Source organism: Haematobia irritans, chromosome 4 (assembly GCF_050003625.1).
Source record: "Haematobia irritans isolate KBUSLIRL chromosome 4, ASM5000362v1, whole genome shotgun sequence".
NCBI lineage: Eukaryota > Metazoa > Arthropoda > Insecta > Diptera > Muscidae > Haematobia > Haematobia irritans.
The window spans coordinates 18,165,152-18,191,473 of NC_134400.1; the positions used below are offsets into that span (position 1 = coordinate 18,165,152).

Below are 26,322 nucleotides of genomic sequence, written 5' to 3' on the forward strand. Positions count from 1 at the left end.
TAGAAATAAAATGTTGACGAAATTTTCTATTGAAGATTTTTTTGGTTTTTTTGATTTTTATGATTGCATGTTTTACGGATTTTTTTTTTTGTATTTAATACCATTATATTTATTTTATTTTTTGTAAATATTATCAATTATACTGCAACTAACAAATAACTATAATTTATGATTCACATTACATTCAGTGTATGGATTTTTGATGAATATAAGTCTCTCGAAAAGTCTAATTTGTTTTGTTATTTCTATTTTTTTTTTTATAAATTTTATTCTTAGATTTGTTAGTTTGTCAATTTAATATTGTTGTTTGTTTTTTTTTTTTGTTTATATTATTAGAACAACCAAAAAAATTTAGGTTTTTTTTATTTATTTTCATTATTCCATTATCCAAAAATTTTTGGTGAATTTTTATTTTATGGCCTTGTTCTTTTCTAAATACACTGTTTGAAAGCAAGGTTGGGGGGTATAATGTATATGCACGAGTATTTTTTAGTATGTGTTTGGATATATTTGTATGATAGTAGTAGTAGTTGTAGTAGTAATGGTGGCTTTGGTGGTGGTGGTTTCCTTTGATAGTTATGAGGCTTTTATTAAGAGTTTTTTTTTTCATTTTTGTTAAGCTTACGTTAAGCATACGTTTTATTGTTTTGGGTTTGGAAATGAAACTCTTTTAATGTTTCGTAAGAGAATTCCTCTTTTCTATGTGTGTGTCGTTTCTTTTATGCTATGAAAAATACATTTTTTCTTTGAAATTAGGGATTTCTTTTTTTGTTGTTCTTGTTTCCTTAGGATTTTAGTTTTTATTTTAATTTTCATTTAATTTTTTTTTTGGTTTTAATAAAAAAAATATGCAATTCGAATATGTTTTTTAAACCTTATTGTAAATTCATTATTAAATTCTTTACAAGTCTACACGTTGTATAATTAAACGTAAAATTACGATTAAATTTTTTTATATTGTTGTTTTATTTACTTCTTGTTTTGTTTTTTTTTTTGCTTACATTTATTTTTAATTTTCCTCATTTGTAATAATTTTAACAACTCTAGATACATTGATTTATAAAATTGTTCTCAATGTTTTCGTTTTGAAACAAAAAAAAAAAAATATTATGTGACATGACAAAATAAAAAAAAAAAAATATAATAAAATGTATTTTTCGATTCATGGGAACTAAATTTCTTTTATAGTAGAAACATGGGAATAAAGCGGATTTGGTTTCATGTAAAATAACATCATTCCTACTTAGCTCAATAGGTCAACAAGGAGGTCAGAATTATGAAGACTGAATAAAATTTTTGTTAGAAGATGACATTGAAGTAACGTTAGAAAATGTATATGGTACGGGAATTGGATCAATATTTTTTCAATATCAAATAAAATTCATTTAAATTTTATTTAATATTACATTTGTTTTTTTAATTAATTTTTAATTGTTTTAAATTTTGTCAAACTTCTATTTCCATAGAACATTTTATTAAAATTCTATTTCTATAGAAAATTTTGTTAAAATTTTATTTCTGTAGAAAATTTTTGCAAAATTTTATTTCTATAGAAAATTTTTGCAAAAATTTTATTTTTATAGAAAATTTTGTCAAAATTGTATTTCCAAAGAAAATTTTGTCAAAATTTTTTTTCTATAGAAAATTTTTGCAAAAATTTTATTTTTATAGAAAATTTTGTCAAAAATTTATTTCCTTCTGTTTTCTTTTTGTAAATTCAAGCTCGAGGTCAGAGTTTTATTTTCTGTTTTATATTTTTATAATTCGATATTTCGATCTCCTTCGGAAATCATCGACGAAATCTATATTGTATAAACATAAAATCAATTATGTAATAATGACACAAGATTTCGTTTTACATTACAGACTTACAAAATAAATAAATATAATTAAAACCTATTTATTTATTTATTTTGTAAGTCTGTAATGTAAAACGAAATCTTGTGTCATTATTACATAATTGATTTTATGTTTATACAATATAGATTCCCGTCGATGATTTCCGAAGGAGATCGAAATATCGAATTATAAAAATATAAAACAGAAAATAAAACTCTGACCTCGAGCTTGAATTTACTAAAAGAAAACAGAAGGTAATAAACAAAAAGGTCAAAAAACAAAAACAACAAATTTACATAAAAATTTATTTCTATAGGAAATTTTGTCAAAATTTTATTTCTATAGGAAATTTCGTCAAAATTCTATTTCTACAGAAAAATTTGTCAAAATTGTATTTCCAAAGAAAATTTTGTCAAAATTTCATTTATATAAAAATTTTTCTCAAAATTCTATTTCTGTAGAAAATTTTGTCAAAAATTTATTTCTATAGGAAATTTTGTCAAAATTCTATTTGTATAGAAAATTCTGTCAAAATTCTATTTCTATAGGAAATTTCGTAAAAATTCTATTTGTATAGAAAATTCTGTCAAAATTCTATTTCTATAGGAAATTTTGTCAACATTTTATTTCTATAAGAAATTTTGTCAAAATTCTATTTCTATAAAAAATTATGTTAAAATTTTATTTCTATAGAAAATTTTTGCATAATTTAATTTTTATAGAAAGTTTTGTCAAAATTTTATGTCTATAGATTTTTTTTCAATATTTTATTTCTATTGAAACTTTTTGCAAAATTTCATTTCTATAGAAAATATTGTCAAAATTCAATCTCTATAGAAAATTTTGTTAAAATTTTATTTTTATAGAAAATTTAGTCAAAATTTTATTTCTATAGAAAATTTGGTCAAAATTTAATTTTTATAGAAATTTTTGTCAAAATTTTATGTTTATAGATTTTTTTTCAATATTTGATTTCTATTGAAAAATTTTGCAAAATTTCATTTCTATAGAAAATATTGTCAACATTCTATCTCTATAGAAAATTTTGTCAAAATTTTATTTGTACAGAAAATTTAGTCAAAATTTTATTTCTATAGAAAATTTGGTCAAAATTGTATTTCTATAGAAAACTTTTTCAAAATTTCTATAGAACAAAAAGGTCTATAAACAAAAAGGTCAAAAAACAAAAACAACAAATTTATATAAAAATTTATTTTTATAGGAAATTTTGTCAAAATTTTATTTCTATAGGAAATTTCGTCAAAATTCTATTTCTATAGAAAATTTTGTCAAAATTGTATTTCCAAAGAAAATTTTGTCAAAATTTCATTTCTATAAAAATTTTTCTCAAAATTCTATTTCTGTAGAAAATTTTGTCAAAAATTTATTTCTATAGGAAATTTTGTCAAAAATTTATTTCTATAGGAAATTTTGTCAAAATTTTATTTCTATAGGAAATTTCGTCAAAATTCTATTTGTATAGAAAATTCTGTCAAAATTCTATTTCTATAGAAAATTTTGTCAAAATTGTATTTCTATAGGAAAATTTTGTCAAAATTTTATTTCTATAGAAAATTTTTGCATAATTTAATTTTTATAGAATTTTTTGTCAAAATTTTATGTCTATAGATTTTTTTTCAATATTTGATTTCTATTGAAAATTTTTGCAAAATTTCATTCCTATAGAAAAAAATTTATTTGTATAGAAAATTTAGTCAAAATTTTATTTCTATAGAAAATTTCGTCAAAATTGTATTTCTATAGAAAATTTTTTCAAAATTTCTATAGAACAAAAAGGTCTATAAACAAAAAGGTCAAAAAACAAAATTACATAAAAATTTATTTCTATAGGAAATTTTGTCAAAATTTTATTTCTATAGGAAATTTCGTCAAAATTCTATTTCTACAGAAAAATTTGTCAAAATTGTATTTCCAAAGAAAATTTTGTCAAAATTTTATTTCTATAGAAATTTTTCTCAAAATTCTATTTCTGTAGAAAATTTTGTCAAAAATTTATTTCTATAGGAAATTTTGTCAAAAATTTATTTCTATAGGAAATTTTGTCAAAAATTTATTTCTATAGGAAATTTTGTCAAAATTTTATTTCTATAGGAAATTTCGTCAAAATTCTATTTGCATACAAAATTCTGTCAAAATTCTATTTCTATAGAAAATTTTGTCAAAATTTTATTTCTATTAGAAAATTTTGTCAAAATTTTATTTCTATAGATAATTTTGTTAAAATTTTATTTCTATAGAAAATTTTGTTAAAATTTTATTTCTATAGTAAATTTTGTCAAAAATTTATTTCTATAGAAAATTTTGTCAAAATTTTATTTCTATGGAAAATTTTGTTAAAATTTTATTTCTATGGAAAATTTTGTTAAAATTTTATTTCTATAGAAAATTTTTGCAAATTTAATTTTTATAAAATTGTTTGTCTAAATTTTATATCTATAGATTTTTTTTTTTTCAATATTTGATTTCTATTGAAAATGTTTGCAAAATTTCATTTCTATAGAAAATATTGTCAAAATTCTATTTCTATAGAAAATTTTGTTAAAATTTTATTTCTATAGGAAATTTTGTCAAAATTTTATTTCTATAGAAATTTTTTTCAAAATTTCTATAGAAAATTTGTGAAATGCCTCTTAAAAGGAGAGGAATATTAAAATGTGCACTTTCGCATTTGTTTAAGAAATAATGAGTATATGAAAAGCGAATGCATCGATGAGTCTTTTGCCCTAAGTAATTATTACAAAATAAGAATATTTGTATGTATGCTCTATATACTCTATATAAATAAATATTTGTCAAGTTAACATTTCAAAACATCTCTAAAAGTTTGTATAAAAAAATATTACAACTTTTTATTTTTAGTTTCTTGTAAGAATTAGGAAGTGAAACAGAGAGAGAGAGAGAAGCGATTTCTGAGATATTATACAGAATCTATAGTAAATCAACATATTCACTAAATTGATTGTTTTAACTACTTATCCTAAATAGAAAAGTTTTTAGTTTTAAAATATTTATTTTTTTTTATTCCTGCAAGTCAATTCTACTTCTGTCAATTCATATTAAATTCTTGAAATGGCCTATATACATATACATATACAAATTCAATCACATATACACTTAATAGTAATTAAAGAGTACAAATAATGTGAGAGAAATCAATTGCAGATGACTATATATATTATTTGCACTTCACAAATTACACCTATCAAATGGAACCTTCTTCAAATCAATTTTTTTTTTTCAAAACAAGTGAAACTTTTCTAAAATGTTTCTGTTTCATTTGATTTGAAAATGTTTCAGTCGGTTTGATTTTGTAGTAAAGTGAAGCTGTAATAATTGGAGCCGGTGTTACGTCTTGTGCATCGTTCATATTATAAATTAAACCGAACGATAATCCCCTTGTCCAACTTTTCGAGACATATCCCAGGTTTTTGGGCCACACTATAACTTATGTTCGAAGACATAATCGATACTGCAGCTTGTTAATGTTCCGTATAAACTTATAGTCTGAACGACGCAATAATTTGCAATTAGGAGTATTCTTCCGCAAAACATATGTATATTTTTTAATATAAATGTAAGTACTCTGGGCGCTCCACTATTTTATAATGAAAGGTGTACAGCTCAGTTTCTATTAGTTTATAAAAAAAGACATAACATCCATTTTACACTACACTGTATAAAGTGGCAGAACCCCCATTTTATACTACTCATTATAAAGAAGAGGATAGTCCATAAAAAACACAGAACATCCATTTTACACTACTCATTATAAACAGTGTTGCCAGGGAAAATTTTCGGTTTACCCTACAAGGACAAAAAAGTTTCCTACATTCCCAAAAAAAAAATTTCCTATAATTTCCCTTACAATATTTTTCGTTGAATTTAAACCAAATGTACAAAACAAAAATGGTTAAAATAAATGTGTATTACCACCACTGTTGCCACAGTTGGTAGAATTCTACCAAAAAATAGAAGATTTTATTCTGTTAGATAGATTTGTAGAGTTCTTGATGTAGATCAAATCTCTATAGAAATACAATTATGGAAAAACTTTATATAAAAATAAAATTTTGGAAAAAGTTTCTATAAAAAAACTTTTGAGAAAAAATCTATAGAAATAAAATTTTGGCAAACTTTTCTATTAAAATAACATTTTGACAAAATTTTCTATAGAAATAAAATTTTGATAAAATTGTCTATAGAAATAAAATTTTGACAAAATTTTCTATAAAAATAAACTTTTGTCAAAATTTTCTATAGAAATACAATTTTGACAAAATTTTCTATAAAAATAAAATTTTGATAAATTTCTCTATAGAAATAAAATTTTGACAGAATTTTCTATAAAATTAAAATTTTGATAATTTTCTCTATAGAAATAAAATTTTAACAAAATCTTCTATAGAAATAAAATTAAAAAAAAAATCTTCTATAGGAATAAAGTTTTGAAAACAAAAATTCTATAGAAATAAATTTTTGAATAAAATTGTAGAAATACAATTTTGCAAAAATTTTCTATAGAAATAAAATTTTGACAAAATTTTCTGTAGAAATAAAATTTTGACAAAATTTTCTGTAGAAATAAAATTTTGCAAAAATTTTCTATAGAAATAAAATTTTGCAAAAATTTTCTATAGAAATAAAATTTTGCAAAAATTTTCTATAAAAATTTTATTTCATAAAAAATTTTGTCATAATTTTATTTCATAAAAAATTTTATTTCATAAAAAATTTTATTTCATAAAAAATTTTGTCAAAATTTTATTTCTGTAGAAAATATTATCAAAATTTTATTTCTATAGAGAAATTTATCAAAATTTTATTTTGATTGAATTTTTCTCAATATTTTATTTCTATAGAAAATTTTGTCAAAATTTTAGTTTTATAGAAAATTTTGTCAAAATTTTCTATAGAAATAAAATATTGAGAAAAATTCAATAAAAATGAAATTTTGATAAATTTCTCTATAGAAATAAAATTTGGACAACATTTTCTATAGAAATAAAATTTTGACAAAATTTTTTATGAAATAAAATTATGACAAAATTTTTTATGAAATAAAATTTCGAGTAGAAAAACAGATAGCGAAGTAACAACACAGCGGAGAAAATCCTTGAAAACGGTTCTGACGAAGTCAACCGAAATATCGGAAAATAAAAAAAACAAGAAACCAACAATTTCAAGTTTAATTTATAGACCTATAGCCGAGATTATGAGTTAAAAAATAACATTTCGACAAAATTTTTTATAGAAATAAAATTTTAAGAAAATCTTTTGTAGTAATAAAGTTTTGAAAAAAATTTCTATAGAAATAAATTTTTGACAAAATTTTCTATAGAAACAAATTTTTGACAAAATTTTCTATAAAACTAAAATTTTGACAAAATTTTCTATAGAAATAAAATTTGGATAAAATTTTCTATAGAAATAAAATTTTGCAAAAATTTTCTATAGAAATAAAATTTTGACGAAATTTCCCTTTCTAAAGATCAAGCTTGCCGGCTTCTAATTTTTAATAAAAATGATTAAAAAATGTGTTGAGTGAAAAAGTCCCAAATGGTGTCCTTACGTCCCTACAAATCGCTAAATATTAGAAAAAACACATGTAGGGAATTTCCCCTACTTCTGGCAACACTGATTATAAAGCAGCGGATAGTAAAGTGGCAGAACTCCCATTGTACACTACCCATTGTAAAGCAGCGGATAGTCCATTTACCAACTACCCGTAACTATGTCATGACGGACTAAGAAGAGTATTTTCCGCTTCGAAATTATTCTAAATGTCATCGCTACGAACATGTCAACCATTGCATCAAGTAATGGTAATAATGCATAAACATTTTCCACTTTTGAATGTCAATTTTCACCTTTATGGGTGTCGAATTTCGAAAGATTTTAAACGTTTTTTTTATTTCCTTTGACTCTTACACCCCTTTAAATTCATTACGTTCAATTTAAGATATAAATTATTACACAGATTATTCAGATAATTATGAATGTTTGTTTTATGGATGTTATAGATTTTAGTATTTACCAGAAGTAAGGCTTTCTTGGAAGGGGATGTCGAGCCCGATGTCATTTGAAATTATCACATAAATAAAAAATAATGTTAAATATATATTTTTAAAATAATTATGAAATGCATTTAGTATACTTATTTATATATGAGAATTTAATTTAAAGCGCTTCAGTTGAAGAATTGCAAGGTCCTATATAAGCAGCAGCACCAGCTATATCCAATGTTGTAGCAGCTGTACTAACGGAGCCACCACCTCCAGCACCAGATACATTAGTAGCAGCAGCGGTAGTTGCCGTATTTTTGCTGGGTGTAGACAATTTGGGATTTGTTCCCGTTGTAGCAGCAGCTTTGTCTATAGCACTTAAGGTTGCAGAGGCCACCGATTCGGGGCAGGGTTTTGTTTGAAGTTCCATAGTGTGCGGATACTGGAAATATAAAAAATAGAGGTTTTCAACATTTTTATATAGAAACTAAAACTATGACAAAATTTTCTATATACAGAAAAAAATTTTGACAACATTTTAATAGAAATAAAATTTTGAGAAAATTTTCTATAGAAATAAAAATTTTGACAAAATTTTCTATAGAAATAAAATTTTTACAAAATTTGCTATAGAAATAAAATTTTGACAAAATTTTCTATAGAGAAAGAAACTTCTGAAAAAATTGTCTTTATAGAAATAAAATTTTGACAAAATTTTCTATAGAATTTAAAATTTTGACAAATATTTCTATAGAAATAGAATTTTGACAAAATTGTCTATAGAAATAGAATTTTGACAAAATTTTCTATAGAAATAAAACTTTGACAAAATTTTCTATAGAAAGGGAGCCACCGTGGTGCAATGGTTAGCATGCCCGCTTTGAATACACAAGGTCATAGGTTCGATTCCTGCTTCGACCGAACACCAAAAAAGTTTTTCAGCGGTGGATTATCCCACCTCAGCAATGCTGGTGACATTTCTGAAGGTTTCAAAGCTTCTCTAAGTGGTTTCACTGCAATGTGGAACGCCGTTCGGACTCGGCTATAAAAAGGAGGTCCTTTGTCATTGAGCTTAACATAGAATCGGGCAGCACTCAGTGATAAGAGAGAAGTTCACCAATGTGGTATCACAATGGACTGAATAGTCTAAGTGAGCCTGATACATCGGGCTGCCACCTAACCTAACCTCTATAGAAATGAAATTTTGACAACCATGTCTATAGAAATAGAATTTGACAAAATCGTCTATAGAAATAGAATTTTGGCAAGATTTTCTATAGAAATAAAATTCTTACAAAATTTGCTATAGAAATAAAATTTTGACAAAATTTTTTATAGAAATAAAATGTTGACAACATTTCCCATAGAAATAAAATTTTGACAACATTTTCTATAGAAATAAAATTTTGACTAAATTTTTCATAGAAATAAAATTTTGAGAAAATGTTCCATATAGACATAAAAATTTGGCAAAATTTTCTATAGAAATAAAATCTTGACAATATTTTCCAAAGAAATAAATATTTGAGAAAATGTTCCATATAGAAATAAAATTTTGGCAAAATTTTCTATAGAAATGAAATTTTTACAAAATTTTCTATAGAAATAAAATTTTGACAAAATTTTCCATAGAAATAAAATTTTGAGAAAATGTTCCATATAGAAATAAAATTTTGACAAAATGTTCCATATAGAAATAAAATTTTGACAAAATTTTCTATAGAAATAAAATTTTGACAAATTTTTCTATAGAAGAAATAAAATTTTGAGAAAATGTTCCATATAGAAATAAATTTTTGACAAAATTTTTTATAGAAATAAAATTTTGACAACATTTTCCATAGAAATAAAATTTTGACAACATTTTCTATAGAAATAAAATTTTGACAAAATTTTTCATAGAAATAAAATTTTGAGAAAATGTTCTCAAAATTTTAGAAAATTTTGTAAAAATTTCATTTCTATAGAAAATTTTGCCAAAATTTTATATCTATATTCTATATATAGAAATAAAATTTTGGCAAAATTTTCTATAGAAATAATATTTTGACAATATTTTCTATAGAAATGAAATTTTGACAAAATTTTCCATAGAAATAAAATTTTGAGAAAGTGTTCCATATAAAAATAAAATTTTGACAAAATTTTCTATATAGAAATAAAATTTTGACAAAATTTTCTATAGAAATAAAATTTTGACAAATTTTTCTATAGAAGAAATAAAATTTTGAGAAAATGTTTTATATAGAAATAAAATTTTGGCAAAATTTTCTATAGAAATATTATTTTGACAATATTTTCTATAGAAATGAAATTTTGACAAAATTTTCCATAGAAATAAAATTTTGAGAAAATGTTCCATATAGAAATAAAAGTTTGGTAAAATTTTCTATAGAAATAATATTTTGACAATATTTTCTATAGAAATGAAATTTTGACAAAATTTTCCATAGAAATAAAATTTTGAGAAAATTTTCCAACATTTTCTATATAGAAATAAAATTTTGATAAAATTTTCTATAGAAATAGAATTTTGACAAGATTTTCTATAGAAATAAAATTTTGACATAGAAGTTTACTTCTATAGAAAATTTTGTCAAAATTTTATATCTATAGACAATTGTCGCAAAATTTTATATCTATAGAAAATTGTGTCAAAATTTTATTTCTATAGAACATTTTGTCAAAATTTCGTTTCTATCGAAAATTTTGTTAAAATTTTAAACTTTGTCAAAATTTTACTTCTATAGAAAATAAACTTTGACAAAATTTTCTATAGAAATGAAATTTTGATAACCCTGTCTATAGAAATAGAATTTTGACAAAATTTTTTATAGACATAGAGTTTTGACAAAATTGTCTATAGAAATAGAATTTTGACAAAATTTTCTATAGAAATGAAATTTTGATAACCCTGTCTATAGAAATAGAATTTTGACAAAATTTTCTATAGAAATAAAATTTTTACAACATTTTCTATATCAGAATAAAATTTTGACAAAATTTTCTATATAGCAATAACATTTTGACAACATTTGCTATATAGAGATAATATTTTCACAAAATTTTCTATAGAAAAAAAAAATTGACAACATTTTTATAGAAATAAAATTTCATTTATTTAATTTTCCAGTACAAAAAGATTGAAATTTATGAATTATAGTAGAAATAAAAATTTGTGAAAATCTTCTATAGAAATAAAATTTTGACACATTTTTCTATAGAAATAAAATTTTTATACAATTTTCTATAGAAATAAAATTGTGACAAAATTTTCCATAGAAATAAAATTTTGAGAAAATCTTCCATATAGCAATACAATTTTGGCAACATTTTCTATAGAAATAAAATTTTGACAAAATTTTCTATAGAAATAAATTTTGACAAAGTTTTCTATAGAAATAAAATTTTGACAAAATTTTCTATAGAAATAAATTTTGACAAAGTTTTCTATAGAAATAAAATTTTGACAAAATTTTCTATAGAAATAAAATTTTGAGAAAATCTTCTATAGAATAAAATTTGATTTGACAAATTGTGACAAAATTTTCCATAGAAATAAAATTTTGAGAAAATCTTCCATATAGCAATACAATTTTGGCAAAATTTTCTATAGAAATAAAATTTTGACAAAATTTTTTATAGAAATAAATTTTGACAAAGTTTTCTATAGAAATTAAAATTTTGACAAAATTTTCTATGAAATAAGATTTTAACAAAATTTTCTATAGAAATAAAATTTTGACAAAATTTTCTATATAGAAATAAACTTCTGGCAAAATTTTCCTTATAGAAATAAAATTGTGGCAAAATTTTATTTCTATAGAAAATTTTGTCACAATTTTATTTCTATAGAAAATGTTGTCACATTTTTATTTCTATAGAAAATTTTGTCACAATTGAATTTCTATATAAAATTTTGTAAAAATTTTATTTCAATAAAAAAATTTTGTCACAATTGAATTTCCAACTTACCTCTGGATTTTCATCGACTGAGGGCAGCAGTTCATCCGTTGAATTTGGTGTCATGGGACTGGGCGTGGCCATAGTTACTCGATTTAAAGCAATACCATGTTGTTGCATTGTCGTCGCTGTATCGCCTATTATTATTTGGGGTTTGTATTGGCCCAACTGTTGTTGCTGTTGATGTTGTTGCAGACGGGCCAAACGTAATTTCATCTCATGACGTATTTCCTTTTGTTGCTGCTCCTTTTCGAAACGCATCATGCTATAACTACGAACGGATGAACTGGTACTATGGACAGACGCTAGACTTGGTCTTCGAGAACCTATAGTTGAGAAGCAAAATAAAACAGCATTACAATAATTTTATTGTATTTCTAAAGCGGATATCTAAAAATGTATACATAAATAAATTTGAAGCATTTATACGATAGAAGCCATAATTACAAAGTGACCAGCATTAGTTTGGGGTTGTTTTTTTGGTTGGGTTTTTATTTTTTTGTTAATATTTTTTTTTTTTTGGGTGTTGTTAGTGACTTTTAGGTGGTTGAGGAAAGTATTCTTTGGAGGGAGAATTTCGGATTTTGAAAGCAATCAAGCTAAAAAGGCTTATAAGTTTTACAAGGTTTGCATGGGATGATAGAAAATTAATAAAAAATATTGCCACATTAGAATTCATTTATGTTTGGATTTTTTGGAAACCAAAAAAAAAAAGTTTTTTTTTTAATTTTTTTTATGAACATGAGTTTCATACAAAATGCATTAGCTTCAGATCAATTAATATTGCTTGCATATAAAAAAGCCAACAATTAAACAAAAATTTATTTTTTTTTTGGAATTTTGAAAATAAATTTATAGAGAGAAATAAATAGAAATTTTGAAAAAATATTTGAAAGTTTTTGTTTTTTTTTTTTTTTTTTTTGGAAAAAAATTGTTGGTGTAGGGAATTGTGTCTGAATAAACAAACAAAGTTAGAGATACACAAAATAGTTGTTATTTTGAGAGAGGGGAAAATCAAGAAAAACTGGTGTATATATGTGTGGTAATTTTTTTTAACCCTGGACAGTCATCCTTATTTTTTGTACACTAACGTCATCCTTCGTCATTTTGACTACGGCTTATTTCAAGATGCTATAATTTGCACTGTGAGCAAAAATGTGAACCAAAATTGAATTTATTTTCTTGTTCATTTTGTTCTTAATTAGTATACAACAAAAATTCATAAAATATTTGCATTTGTATAACTTAAATTTATCATTTCCCAATCGACTAAAATGCATTTTAGATCGAAAATGAAATTACGCGTCGTCATTTTGACGAAGGATGACTGTCCAGGGTTAAGGAAATAAGTAAGCACGCATCAGTCGGGGCAGACCGACTTACACATATACCCTTACCGAAGAATCATCAATTTGTTGAGATGCAATATTGCATACTATGCGGTATAAGTTAATTTGGTGTTAACACAGACCTACTTAATGTAGTTGAAATTATTTTGATTTGATTTAATTTACATAGATTTGATTAAATTTTGAAAGTTTTTAATTTCTAATTTAAGTTACAAATTATTTTGATTTGATTGTATTTAAGTTATATAGATTTAATTAAATTTTTATGTTTTTTTTGATGAAATTGAAAGTATTTTGATTTTAGTTAATTAACATCGATTTAATTATATTTGGAAAGTTTTTTTTTGTTTTTACTATACATTCGATAAGGGTATAACAAATTATGGAATATATATTTTCTCTAAACAAATTTCATGGAAATATGAATGACATGCTTTCAGCTTAAATGGAAATAGGATATAGAGTTTTAGTGATGACTATTTTTTGTGATTGGTTTTTAACTCTAAAAAAATCCTACTTGCATTTGCCACTGAAGGTCATTTACTCAAGCAGGAGTTCTGTTTTTTTGAAGATAAATATAATGACCAATATTTCAAATTCCACAATATTTTTTTTATTAAAAGTTTTTTTTTTATAAAACATGGCATTCTTGAAAATAATTATAATCAAAGTACTCATATTACAAGGAACAAAATAAACGAAAAACTTAACAAAGAACAAAAAAAAATATTTTTTTTTTCATTTAATAAAACTTGGACTTAATCACCGCCATATTGCTTTTTAATGCTCACTACTATCGCATCTTGGGAAATTCTTTTTCATTTGGATTTTTCTATACTGTTTTACCTTTTTGCTTAATTTTTTTGCGTTTGGGTTTTTTTGGCTTTTGAAATTCTGAAATAAATAGTATTTGTCTTTGTCTATTTGCCTGTGAAATAGTTATGTGTTGGATATATATCACTTTATTTATGTGGTTTTGAGGTTTTCTTTTTTTCTGTGTTGTTCCAAAAAAAAAATCAAAAATCATAAACTTATAAAGATTAAAATTGTTTTAAGGAATAAAAAAATTAAGTTAAGATTTTTAAATAAATTTAGAATATAGTTTATAATAGTTTCACATATATAGTTATGATTGTAAGTTTTACATAGAAACAAAAAAAAAAAAAAAACAAAAGGAAAAGGAAAAAAAAAAACAAAACGTTAACACATTAGACATTAGATTAGATTAACATCGATTCAAACAAGAATGCAGCAAAATTAATTATACACATTTACTTATTTTTCTAAAAGAGGTTATTTTTTTTAACCAAAAAAAGTAAATCAAAATATGTGTAATGCATTTTAATTAATTCTATTCTAAATATAACATTCTGTGTAAAATGTTTTTTTTTGTTTTTTTTTTTTTTAATTTGTCGTTCACTTCAAATGCTATGTTCTGTAGTTTTTTATGACTGAGGAGGAGAAAAAGAGTTTCCTATGTTTTCATGTGTAATCTATATTTATATAAATTCAAGGATCAATCATCCATTTCCTTCATATTTGAAACACTTAGATTTTTGATTAAATTCGACTAAAACGAAGTGTTACCAAATTCCCACTATTGTAGAAGGGGCAGCTAGATGATATTTATTTTATTGATAGCTTACAATAGGCTTGTTCCACTAAGGTGCAACACTGATCAGCTGTTTAAACAAAATCACAGAGAACAAGTAAAAAAAAATTATTTTTATCTCTATAGAAAATTTTGTCAAAATTTTATTTCTATAGAATATTTTGTCAAAATTTTATTTCTATAGAAAATTTTGTCAAAATTTTATTTCTATTGAAAATTTTATTTCTATAGAAAATTTTGTCGAAATTTCACTTCTATCGAAAATTTTGTCAAAATTTTATTTCTATAGAAAATTTTGTCAAAATTTTATTTCTATAGAAAATTTTGTCAAAATTTCATTTCTATAGAAAATTTTGTCAAAATTTTATTTCTATAGAAAATTTTGTCAAAATTTTATTTCTATAGAAAAATTTGTCAAAAATAAATTTTATTTCCATAGAAAATTTTGTCATAATTTTAATTTTATTTCAATAGAAAATTTTGTCAAAATTTTAATTTTATTTCTATAAAACATTTTGTCAAAAATTTATTTTTATTTATATAGACAATTTTCTCAACATTTTATTTTTATAGAAAATTTTATTTTTGTGTAGAATGTTGTCAATATTTTATTTCTATAGAAAATTTTGTCGAAATTTCACTTCTATAGAAAATTTTGTCAAAATTTTATTTCTATAGAAAATTTTGTCAAAATTTTATTTCTATAGAAAAATTTGTCAAAAATAAATTTTATTTCCATAGAAAATTTTGTCAAAATTTTATTTCAATAGAAAATTTTGTCAAAGTTTTATTTCAATAGAAAATTTGTCAAAATTTTAATTCTATAGAAAATTTTGTCAAAATTTTATAGAAAGAAGCCAACAATAACAAACAAAACGAATGAAGATAGAGGAAGCACGCTCAAAAACAAACCCAGCCAACTAAATACAAATCGATGATTTGAGTTTGGCAAAGGAAAAGAGATATGCTTGCAAATTTGTTTAGGCAGTAGCCGACTATTAAACCCTTTTTCGGAAGGTTCAAGTGTATTTCACTTTGGGTTGAGTGAATTACCCGAATTTATTCTGATAATTGGTTGATAGTTTTGCTGCAAGTAGAGGATGCTGATGAGGAATGTGGTAATTCCGAAACAGCTGTACATCCAACCATCTTGCAGTCTATAGGGCTTTGTCCAAATAAATTTGACAAGCATACATTTCCTCTGTTGGTTAAGCTACACTTGTAGTTTAGTCAATGCATGGCTTTAAGCTGAGATCAAAAACAACAATAAAAATTTCATTTCTATAGAAAATTTTGTCAAAATTTTATTTCTATAGAAAATTTTGTCAAAATTGTATTTTTATAGAAAATTTTGTCAAAATTTTATTTCTATAGAAAATTTTGTCAAAATTTTATTTCTATTGAAAATTTTATTTCTATAGAAAATTTTGTCAAAAATTTATTTTTATTTATTTTTCTCAACATTTTATTTTTATAGAAAATTTTATTTTTGTGTTGAATATTGTCAATAATTTATTTCTATAGAAAATTTTCTCTAAATTTTATTTCTATAGAAAATTTTGTCAAAATTTTATTTCTATCGAAAATTTTCTCAAAATTTTATTTCTATCGAAAATTTTCTCAAAATTTTATTTCGATAGAAAATGTTCTCAAAATTATTTCTATAGAAAATGTTGTCAAAATTATTTCTACACACAATTTTTTCAAATTTTTAATCTTATTTCTATAGAAATTTTGCCAAAAATTTGAATTTTACTTCTATAGAAAATTTTATCAAAATTTTATTTCTATGGAAAATTTTGTCAAAATTTTATTTCTATAGAAAATTTTATCAAAATTTTATTTCTATAGAAAATTTTGTCAAAATTTTATTTCTATGGAAAATTATGTCAAAATTTTATTTCTATTGAAAATTTTAAGGCTATAGAAAATTTTGTCAAAATCTCACTTCTATAGAAAATTTTGTCGAAATTTCACTTCTATAGAAAATTTTGTCGAAATTTAAGTTCTATAGAAAATTTTGTCAATTTCTATTGAAAAATTTTTTTTTATAGAAATTTCACTTCTATAGAAAATTTTGTCGAAATTTCACTTCTATAGAAAATTTTGTCAAAATTGTATTGCTATAGAAAATTCTGTCAAAATTTTATTTCTATAGAAAATTTTGTCAAAATTTTATTTCTATAGAAAATTTTGTCAAAATTTATAGATAAAAACTTTTGTCAAAATTTTATTTCTATAGACAATTTTGTCAAAATTGTATTTCTATAGAAAATTTTGTCAAAATTGTATTTCTATAGAAAATTTTGTCAAAATTGTATTTCTATAGAAAATTTTGTCAAAATTTTATTTCTATAGAAAATTTTGTCAAAATTTTATTTCTATAGAAAATTTTGTCAAAATTTTATTTCTATAGAAAATTTTGTCAAAATTTTATTTCTATAGAAAATTTTGTCAAAATTTTATTTCTTTAGAGTAATTTGTCAAAAATAAATTTTATTTCCATAGAAAATTTTGTCAAAATTTTATTTCAGTAGAAAATTTTGTCAAAGTTTTATTTCAATAGAAATTTTGTGAAAATTTTAATTTTATTTCTATAATTTTTTTTTATTTATATAGACAATTTTCTCAACATTTTATTTTTATAGAAAATTTTATTTTTGTGTAGAATATTGTCAATATTTTCTTTCTATAGAAAATTTTGTCAAAATTTTTTTTCTATAGAACATTTTCTCCAAATTTAATTTCTATAGAAAATTTTCTCCAAATTTTATTTCTATGGAAAATTTTCTCAAAATTTAATTTCGATAGAAAATGTTCTCAAAATTATTTCTATAGAAAATGTTGTCAAGATTATTTCTATAGACAATTTTTTCAAATTTTTAATTTTATTTCTATAGAAATTTTGTCAAAATTTGAATTTGTATCAACATTTTATTTCTATAGAAAATTTTGTCAAAATTTGATTTCTATAGAAAATTTTGTCGAAATTTCACTTCTATAGAAAACTTTAGCAAAATTTTATTTCTATAGAAAATTTTGTCAAAATTGTATTTCTATAGAAAATTTTGCCAAAATTGTATTTCTATAGGAAATTTTTTCAAAATTTTATTTCTATAGAAAATTTTGTCAAAATTTTATTTCTATAGAAAATTTTGTCAAAATTTTATTTCTATAGACAATTTTGCCAAAATTTTATTTCTATAGAAAATTTTGTCAAAATTTTATTTCTATAGAAAATTTTGTCAAAATTTTATTTCTATAGAAAATTTTGTCAAAATTTTATTTCTATAGAAAATTTTGTCAATATTTTATTTCTATAGAAAATTTTGTCAAATTTTATTTCTTGTCAAAAATAAATTTTATTTCCATAGAAAATTTTATTTCAGTAGAAAATTTTGTCAAAGTTTTATTTCAATAGAAAATTTTGTCAAAATTTTAATTTTATTTCTATAAATTTTTTTTATTTATATAGACAATTTTGTCAACATTTTTTTTATAGAAAATTTTATTTTTGTGTAGAATATTGTCAATATTTTACTTCTATAGAAAATTTTGTCAAAATTTTATTTTTATAGAAAATTTTCTGCAAATTTTATTTCTATAGAAAATTTTCTCCAAATTTTATTTCTATGGAAAATTTTCTCAAAATTTAGTTTCGATAGAAAATGTTCTCAAAATTATTTCTATAGAAAATGTTGTCAAAATTGTTTCTACAGACAATTTTTTATTTTATTTCTATAGAAATTTTGTCAAAATTTGAATTTGTATCAACATTTTATTTCTATAGAAAATTTTGTCAAAATTTTATTTCTGTAGAAAATTTTCGCAAAATTTTATTTCTATAGAAAATTTTCTCCAAATTTTATTTCTATAGAAAATTTTATCAAAATTTTATTTCTATAGAAACTTTTCTCCAAATTTTATTTCTATGGAAAATTTTATCAAAATTTAATTTCGATAGAAAATTTTGTCAAAATTTTATTTCTTTTCGTTTGTTATTGTTGGCTTCTCTTCAGTCGTTATTGTTGTTTTTTTGATCTCAGCTTAAAGCCATGCATTGACTAAACTACAAGTGTAGCTTAACCAACAGAGGAAAAGTATGCTTGTCAAATTTATTTGGGCAAAGCCCTATAGACTGCAAGATGGTTGGATGTACAGCTGTTTCGGAAGCTGAGATCAAAAAAACAACAATAACGATTGAAGAGAAGCCAACAATAACAAACAAAACGAATGAAGATAGAGGAAGCACGCTCAAAAACAAACCCAGCCAAATACATTCAAATCGATGATTTGAGTTTGGCAAAGGAAAAGAGATATGCTGGCAAATTTGTTTAGGCAATAGCCGACTATCAAACCCTTTTTCGGGAGGTTCAAGTGTAGTTCACTTTGGGTTGAGTGAATTACCCGAATTTATTCTGATAAGTGGTTGATAGTTTTGCTGCAAGTAGAGGATGCTGATGAGGAATGTGGTAATTCCGAAACAGCTGTACATCCAACCATCTTGCAGTCTATAGGGCTTTGCCCAAATAAATTTGACAAGCATACTTTTCCTCTGTTGGTTAAGCTACACTTGTAGTTTAGTCAATGCATGGCTTTAAGCTGAGATCAAAAAAACAACAATAAAATTTTATTTCTATAGAAGATTTTATCAAAATTTTATTTCTATTGAAAATTTTGTCAAAGGTGTATTTCTATATAAAATTTTGTCAAATTTTTTTTCTATATAAAATTTTGTCAAATTTTTTTTTCTATAGAAAATTTTGTCAAAATTTTATTTCTATAGAGAATTTTCTCAAAATATTATTTCTATAGAAAATTTAGTCCAAATTTTATTTCTATAGAAAAATTTGTCAAAAATTTAATTTTATTTCCGTAGAAAATGTTGTCATCATTTTAATTTTATTTCCATTGAAAATTTTGTCAAAATTTTAATTTTATTTCTATAAAAAATTTAGTCAAAATTTATTTTTATTTCTGTAGAAAATGTTGTCAAAATTTTCACTACGAATTAAATATCTTACACAGTTCAAATGAAGCCTTTTTCAAATCAAATGAAACGGCATCTACCTCGATAACAACAATTGTATGGCGAGATGGAAGGCCGTATATCACGGCTACATTGATTGAGGATGTGATTTTCAATTGATATGGTTGTTATAAGATTGTTATCCAGGCCCAACTTTGAACCGATCGAATGAAGGTTGATATCAAGGACACGTATTGGAATAAAATGAAATTTTCAGGATGCTCAAGATAGCAAATCTGGGAATCAATTTGTGTGGAAGCTATACCTACACAAAAAAAAAATTCTGCTTCAATCACGATTGATCCAATTGAAATGTCTTAAATCACAGAAATGATAGTATCAATTCAAAAAATTAATCAAAAGTCATTTAAACAATTAATTGATACTATTAATTTCTGTAATTGATTTTTGTTTAAATTAAAAAAATTATTAAATCAAGTAAATTTTTAATTGAATATTTGTTAAAACTCAGTTAAGACTTTAATTGGAAAAAATTTCGGAAATTTTTTTTCTGTGTATACATGGTCCAGAAGTCCCTATTTACAACACCTATCACAATAAAAAAGTAAGTATCTGTTTCACTGTTTACGAATTTATGTGCCCCCTCCCGCTTTCAAATTTGTCATGGATAAAATCCTATATATTGTATAAAATACGAAAGAATTGATGTTACACGAAACACAATAGAAAATAGAATAAAGAAAACACACAGCACGAAACGAATACGCATGAATAGATAAGTTTGGAAAAAACAAGAATTTGAGCTAGAAGTTATATAGGTATTATAAAATTTCATTAAACATTGCACAAGATGTTGGATGTCCTCGATTGATCCCACAATCTGGAGAAACAACATTGAAATGGAATAACAATGGATTACTCTAAAAACACACTAAAATGGCAACACTCTACCAATCAATACGATTACGAACATAACGGAGAAAAGTAAATTGTGTTGATGATGTTGGTTTGTTGGATGGTGTTGGTTTGACATGGTAGTGTTGATATATGTCAAAAGGAACGAGATAGAAAGAGAACAAGAGAGATCGGGATGTATGTAACACATGATGTTTTTGATCAGGAAATTCAGAGAGAGAGAATAAGAGAGGGGGAGAGAAGAAAGTTGTTCTGAGTTGGAGATAGATTGTTTTGATATGTTCTTGTTATTCGGATGTATCTGTGTGTGTGTGTGTCTGTGTGATGGAAAGATAGATAGAGAGTTTATTGCTCTTTTCGTTTGTTTGTTTTATTTTTTTTTTTGCTGTGGTGAAAAGTTCCTTTACCGCAAATCGTGGCGTCTCACTGGCCGGTGTGGGCAGAGCACCAATCATTAAATGACCATTATCTAAACTATTCATTTCATGGTCTTCATCTGTTTCTCTACTATTCTCAATGCCATTTAGGCCCAACAGGGCTCGAACTCTATCATGATTTTTCGTTTTGGCCGGCGATAGTTCGAAGCTCAGCAACTGACGCTGGTGATTCAATTGCTTTTGCAGATGACGCGTCATCGACAGTGTGCTGTCACAACTTCGACTACCCGGATCGGAACCGTTCTCGTCGAGATTATCACGCGAATTGGCACTGCAGCCAGCACCGGATGTTTGGCGTGAAGTGGCCCGTGAGGCCAGACTTTGTTTAGATAGCGTTGACAAGTGACACGATATAAGCAATATGGCGGCCGATCTAGCCGCACCTGTGCGTGATGTTGATACAAGAATGCCCTTGGAACCAGCTGTTGTTGATGTCACACCACCCATGGACGAGCGACGATTGCCATAGGAACCGATAGAGCCGCCACTGGACCGCATACTCGAACGTGACGATGGACGACCGGATTGCACTGTGTCATACGGATTGTTTGTGTTGTAACCTGGCGAATGTTAAGACCCATCAGATTCATAAAAGGAAAATATATACACATGTATGGATTTTTAATGAAATAAACGATGGAATACCATATTAAACAAAAATGAGAATTAAATTAAAATAATTAAAAAAAAAATAAAGGTTTTTTTTCTAGAGCATATGTGGTGATCTCTCCCCTATGAACATTACCTGTTTCGCTTGAATACATTATAGGTGGCGGTAGATTGGCATCACCGAAATTTCGATGCCTGGGATATTTAGTTTTACTAAACAGATGCAATACCATGCATATTAAACCGGCCAATACACCAATGCCTACACATACTCCAAGTAATGTTGGCAAATCCGAATTCAATTCATCGATATCTAAAAGAAAACAGATAAGAAAGGTATGGTAAGTCTATGTTATTAGTACGTAGATAAAAATTGGCATTTTTTATAAAAATGAAATTTTGTCAAAAATATATTTCTATAGCAAAAATTTATTTCTATAGAAAATTTTTGGAAAATTGTATTTCTATAGAAAATTTTATATCTACAGAAAATTTTTGCAATATTTTATTTCTATAGAAAGTTCTATAGAAAAGTTTTATTTCTCTAAATAAGTTTTGTCAAAATATCATTTCTAGAGAAAAATGTTGTAAAAATCTTATTTCTATAGAAAATTTTCTCAAAATTGTATGTCTATAGAAAATTTTATTTCTATAGAAAATTTTTGGAAAATTTTATTTCTATAGAAAATTTTTGGAAAATTTTATTTCTATAGAAAATTTTTGGAAAATTTTATTTCTATAGAAAATTTTTGATAAATTTTATATCTATAGAAAATTTTTGGAAAATTTATTTCTACAGAAAATTTTTGCAAAATTCTTATTTCTATAGAAAATTCTGTCAATTTTCAATTCAATTTTTTGTCTTTATCTTCGTCTTTATTAGACTTCATTTCTCAATATAATTACAATGCTTGAATGAGATTTTATCTTTTAGATATTGTTACAAATAAGATTTTTCATCAGAGTTTTAATCTATATTTATCTATACATTATCAAAGGGAAAAATTAGGATAAAACCTTTATCTACATTTTCATATACAATTCAAATATTTTGGAATATGTATGACTATACAGGGATATTACAGGAATAGCCACGATAAACATACGACTTCCAATTTGATAATTCTAATGATTTTGGTATTAATAAAAGTCTTATTCACTGCAAGACCTTATCAGCGGATAAGGAGAATATTTTGCTTTGTTCAGGTAATTGGAATTAAGCATAACAACAAATTCTTCCAATTTCATGTAAGAAAATTCTGTCAAAATTTTATTTCTATAGAAAATTTTGTCAAAATTTTATTTGTATAGAAAATTTTGTCAAAAATTTTATTTGTATAGAAAATTTTGTCAAAATTTTATTTTTATAGAAAATGTTGTCAAAATTTTATTTCTATAGAAAAATTTGTCAAAGTTTTATTTCTATAGAAAATTATCTCAAAATTTTATTTCTATAGAAAATTTTTGCTAAATTTTATTGTTTTAGAAAATTTATGTCTAAATTTTATTTCTATAGAAAATTTTGTCAAAATTGTATATTTATAGAAAATTTTGTCAAAATTTTATTTTCATAGAAAATTTTTTCAAAATTTAATTTCTTCAGAAAATTTTTGCAAAATTTTATTTCTATAGAGAATTTTCTCAAAATTTTATTTCTGTAGAATTTTTTTGCAAAATTTTATATCTATAGAAAATATTTGAAAAAAAAATTTTCCCTAAAAATATCCAATTAAAATGTAAATTATGTACATGTTTTTATAAAGAAACTAAAGAAATAAAGAAAATCAGCAATAATTGAAAAAAAAATAAAAAAAATTTGTCATACTATTTTGTGGACTAGAAAAAATCCAAATACTGGCAATACTGAAGGTGAGGAATTTTCTATAGAAATAAAATTTTGCCAAAATTTTCTATAGAAATGAAATTTTACCAATATTTTCTATAGAACTAAAATTTTGACAAAGTTGTCAATAGATATGAAATGTTGAGAAAATTTTCTATAGAAATAAAATTTTGACAAAATTTCCTATAGAAATAAAATTTTGACAAAATTTTCTATAGAAATAAAATTTTGACAAAATTTTTTATAGAAATACAATTTTTGCAAAATTTTTTATAGAAATAAAATTTTGACAAAATTTTCTATAGAAATTAAAATTTTCACAAAATTTTCTATAGAAATTAAAATTTTGACAGAATTTCTATAGAAATAAAATTTTTGCAAAATTTTTTATAGAAATTAAAATTTTGACAAAATTTTCTAAACAAATAAAATTTTTTCAAAATTTTTTTATAGAAATAAAATTTTTGCAAAATTTTTTATAGAAATAAAATTTTTGCAAAATTTTTTATAGAAATTAAAATTTTGACAAAATTTTCTATAGAAATAAAATTTTTGCAAAATTTTTTATAGAAATAAAATTTTTACAAAATTTTTTATAGAAATAAAATTTTTGCAAAATTTTTTATAGAAATAAAATTTTTGCAAAATTTTTTATAGAAATAAAATTTTTGCAACATTTTTATAGAAATAAAATTTTGTCAAAATTTTCTATAGAAATAAAATTTTGACAAAATTTTCTATTGAAATAAAATTTTGCCAAAATTTTCTATAGAAATAAAATTAAAAAAAAAATCTATAGGAATAAAATTTTGTCAAATGTGTTCTATAGAAATAAAATTTTGTCAAAAATTTGTATACAAATAATTTTTTTTTGCAAAAATTTTGCAAAATTTTATTTCTATAGAAATTTTTTGCAAAATTTTATTTCTATAGAAAATATTTGAAAAATTTAAAAAAAAAAAAATTTTCAAAATTTTATTTCTTTAGACAATTTTATTTCTATAGAAAATTGTTGCAAAATTTTATTTCTATAGAAAATTTTGTCAAAATTTTATTTCTATAGAAAATTGTTGCAAAATTTTATTTCTATAGAAAATTTTGTCAAAATTTTATTTCTGTAGAAAATCTTGTCAAAAGTTTATTTCTATATAAAATTTTGTCAAAATGTTGTTACTATGGAAATTTTGGTCAAAATTTTATTTCTATAGAAAATTTTGTCAAAATGTTATTTCTAAAAAAAAAAAAAAATTGTCAAAATTTTATATCTATAGAAATTTGTTGCAAAATTTTATTTTTATATGAACCGATCCCGATTTGATTTCGGAGTTTCCTGGAAGTGCAAATTGAAATGTGGTACGTGGTGTTAATGTATAGCCATTCAAAAATTGGTCCATATAGGTCCATAATTATATATAGCCCCAATATAAACCGTTCCCCAGATTTGTCTTGCAAAGCCTCTTAGAGGAGTAAATATCATCCGCTCCAGTTAAAATTCGGTAAGTTATGTTTGTATGTGCCCTCTAACAAAGTGGTCCATAATTATATACTCCCTTATAACCCGATTCCGCAAGAATAGAATATTTGAGTGATGACCTACTTACCTTGAGTACAGAAGACACGCCGTGGCGGTTTATTAAAGCTCACCGAATGATATCCATTCGCACACTGGCACATTGCATTATGCCGAACCTGAACACAAAGGGAGTTTTCATCATTGTACTGACATGTCTCATCATAGAAACACATTTCACCCAGTTTTTTCGCTGTAAAAAAATGGATCGAATCGATAAGTAAACAATAGGATGCGTTAAATACCATTTTGAGGAGGAATGGGTGGGGGAGGATTGTTTGTTTTTCGTGAACTTACGTTTATCGCATCCCCTGGTTAAACCAAGTTGTACGGGATAATTTTTTTCACAGCCGCATAGTTGTGTCTCCTTATCACAGGTGACATGCAAAAGAGTGGGCTCGCATGTCATGTTATTGCATGGAGCACCAATATATTTTCCTTTGGCTGCAATTAAAGGAAACAGAAATGTATAAAATTACGTGTTTTCAGAATCTCTATTCTATTGTGTTGAATTTTACGAGGTCTGATAAAAACCGTAAGTGGTAATTTCAATTCATTAAAAGAAAAATTGCTCATAATATTGCCATATCGTTCAACTCATGTCAAGGAATTTTTACTAGTTGCTAAATTTTGAGCAAAACGATGAACATCTTCAACGAAGGTGCAGATGACCTTAAAAAGGCCATAAATGGTGACCAATGTTGCCAATGTTTGTTTTAGGCTCTTGTCCCCAAAGTGCGACGCTCTCGTCTCCAAACATATCCAATTGAAATTAAAATTCCTTACAAAAATGTCCAATAAGTTTTGTACAAGTTTTTGTAAAGAAATAAAGAAAATCAGCAATAATTTAAAAATTGAAAAAAATATAAATTTTGTTGTCATACTATTTGGATGGCCTCTGCTGACTTTTTTGACCTCAAGAAGGCAATATATAGTGACCAGTGTTGCCAAGGTTTTTTTTGGGATCTTGTCCCCAAAATGGGACGCTACCGTCCCCAAACATACCCAATTTTGCGGACTGGGAAAAATCCCAATACTGGCAATACTGAAGGAGACGAATGGCCTCTGCTGACTTTATTGACCTTATAAAGGCCATAAGTGGTAACCAGTGCTGCCAATGATTTTTTGGGCACTTGTCCCCAAATTGGGACGCTCTCGTTCCTAAACATATC

General features: G+C 23.8%; 1 protein-coding gene across 1 annotated transcript in view; it reads right to left on the reverse strand.

Moving 5' to 3' along the window:
- Positions 1 to 7,367: 7,367 nt before the first annotated feature.
- LOC142234280 (uncharacterized) overlaps positions 7,368 to 26,322 on the reverse strand; it is an 86,609-nt gene continuing 67,654 nt past the window's right edge. Inside the window, exons 3-8 of the mRNA XM_075305371.1 lie at positions 25,448 to 25,594; positions 25,182 to 25,343; positions 21,874 to 22,050; positions 21,512 to 21,658; positions 11,838 to 12,151; positions 7,368 to 8,304 (exon numbers count right to left, since the gene is read on the reverse strand). Coding sequence (XP_075161486.1) covers positions 8,038 to 8,304; positions 11,838 to 12,151; positions 21,512 to 21,658; positions 21,874 to 22,050; positions 25,182 to 25,343; positions 25,448 to 25,594 — 1,214 coding nt within the window. The 3' untranslated portion in view covers positions 7,368 to 8,037. The remainder of the gene's footprint in view (positions 8,305 to 11,837; positions 12,152 to 21,511; positions 21,659 to 21,873; positions 22,051 to 25,181; positions 25,344 to 25,447; positions 25,595 to 26,322) is intronic.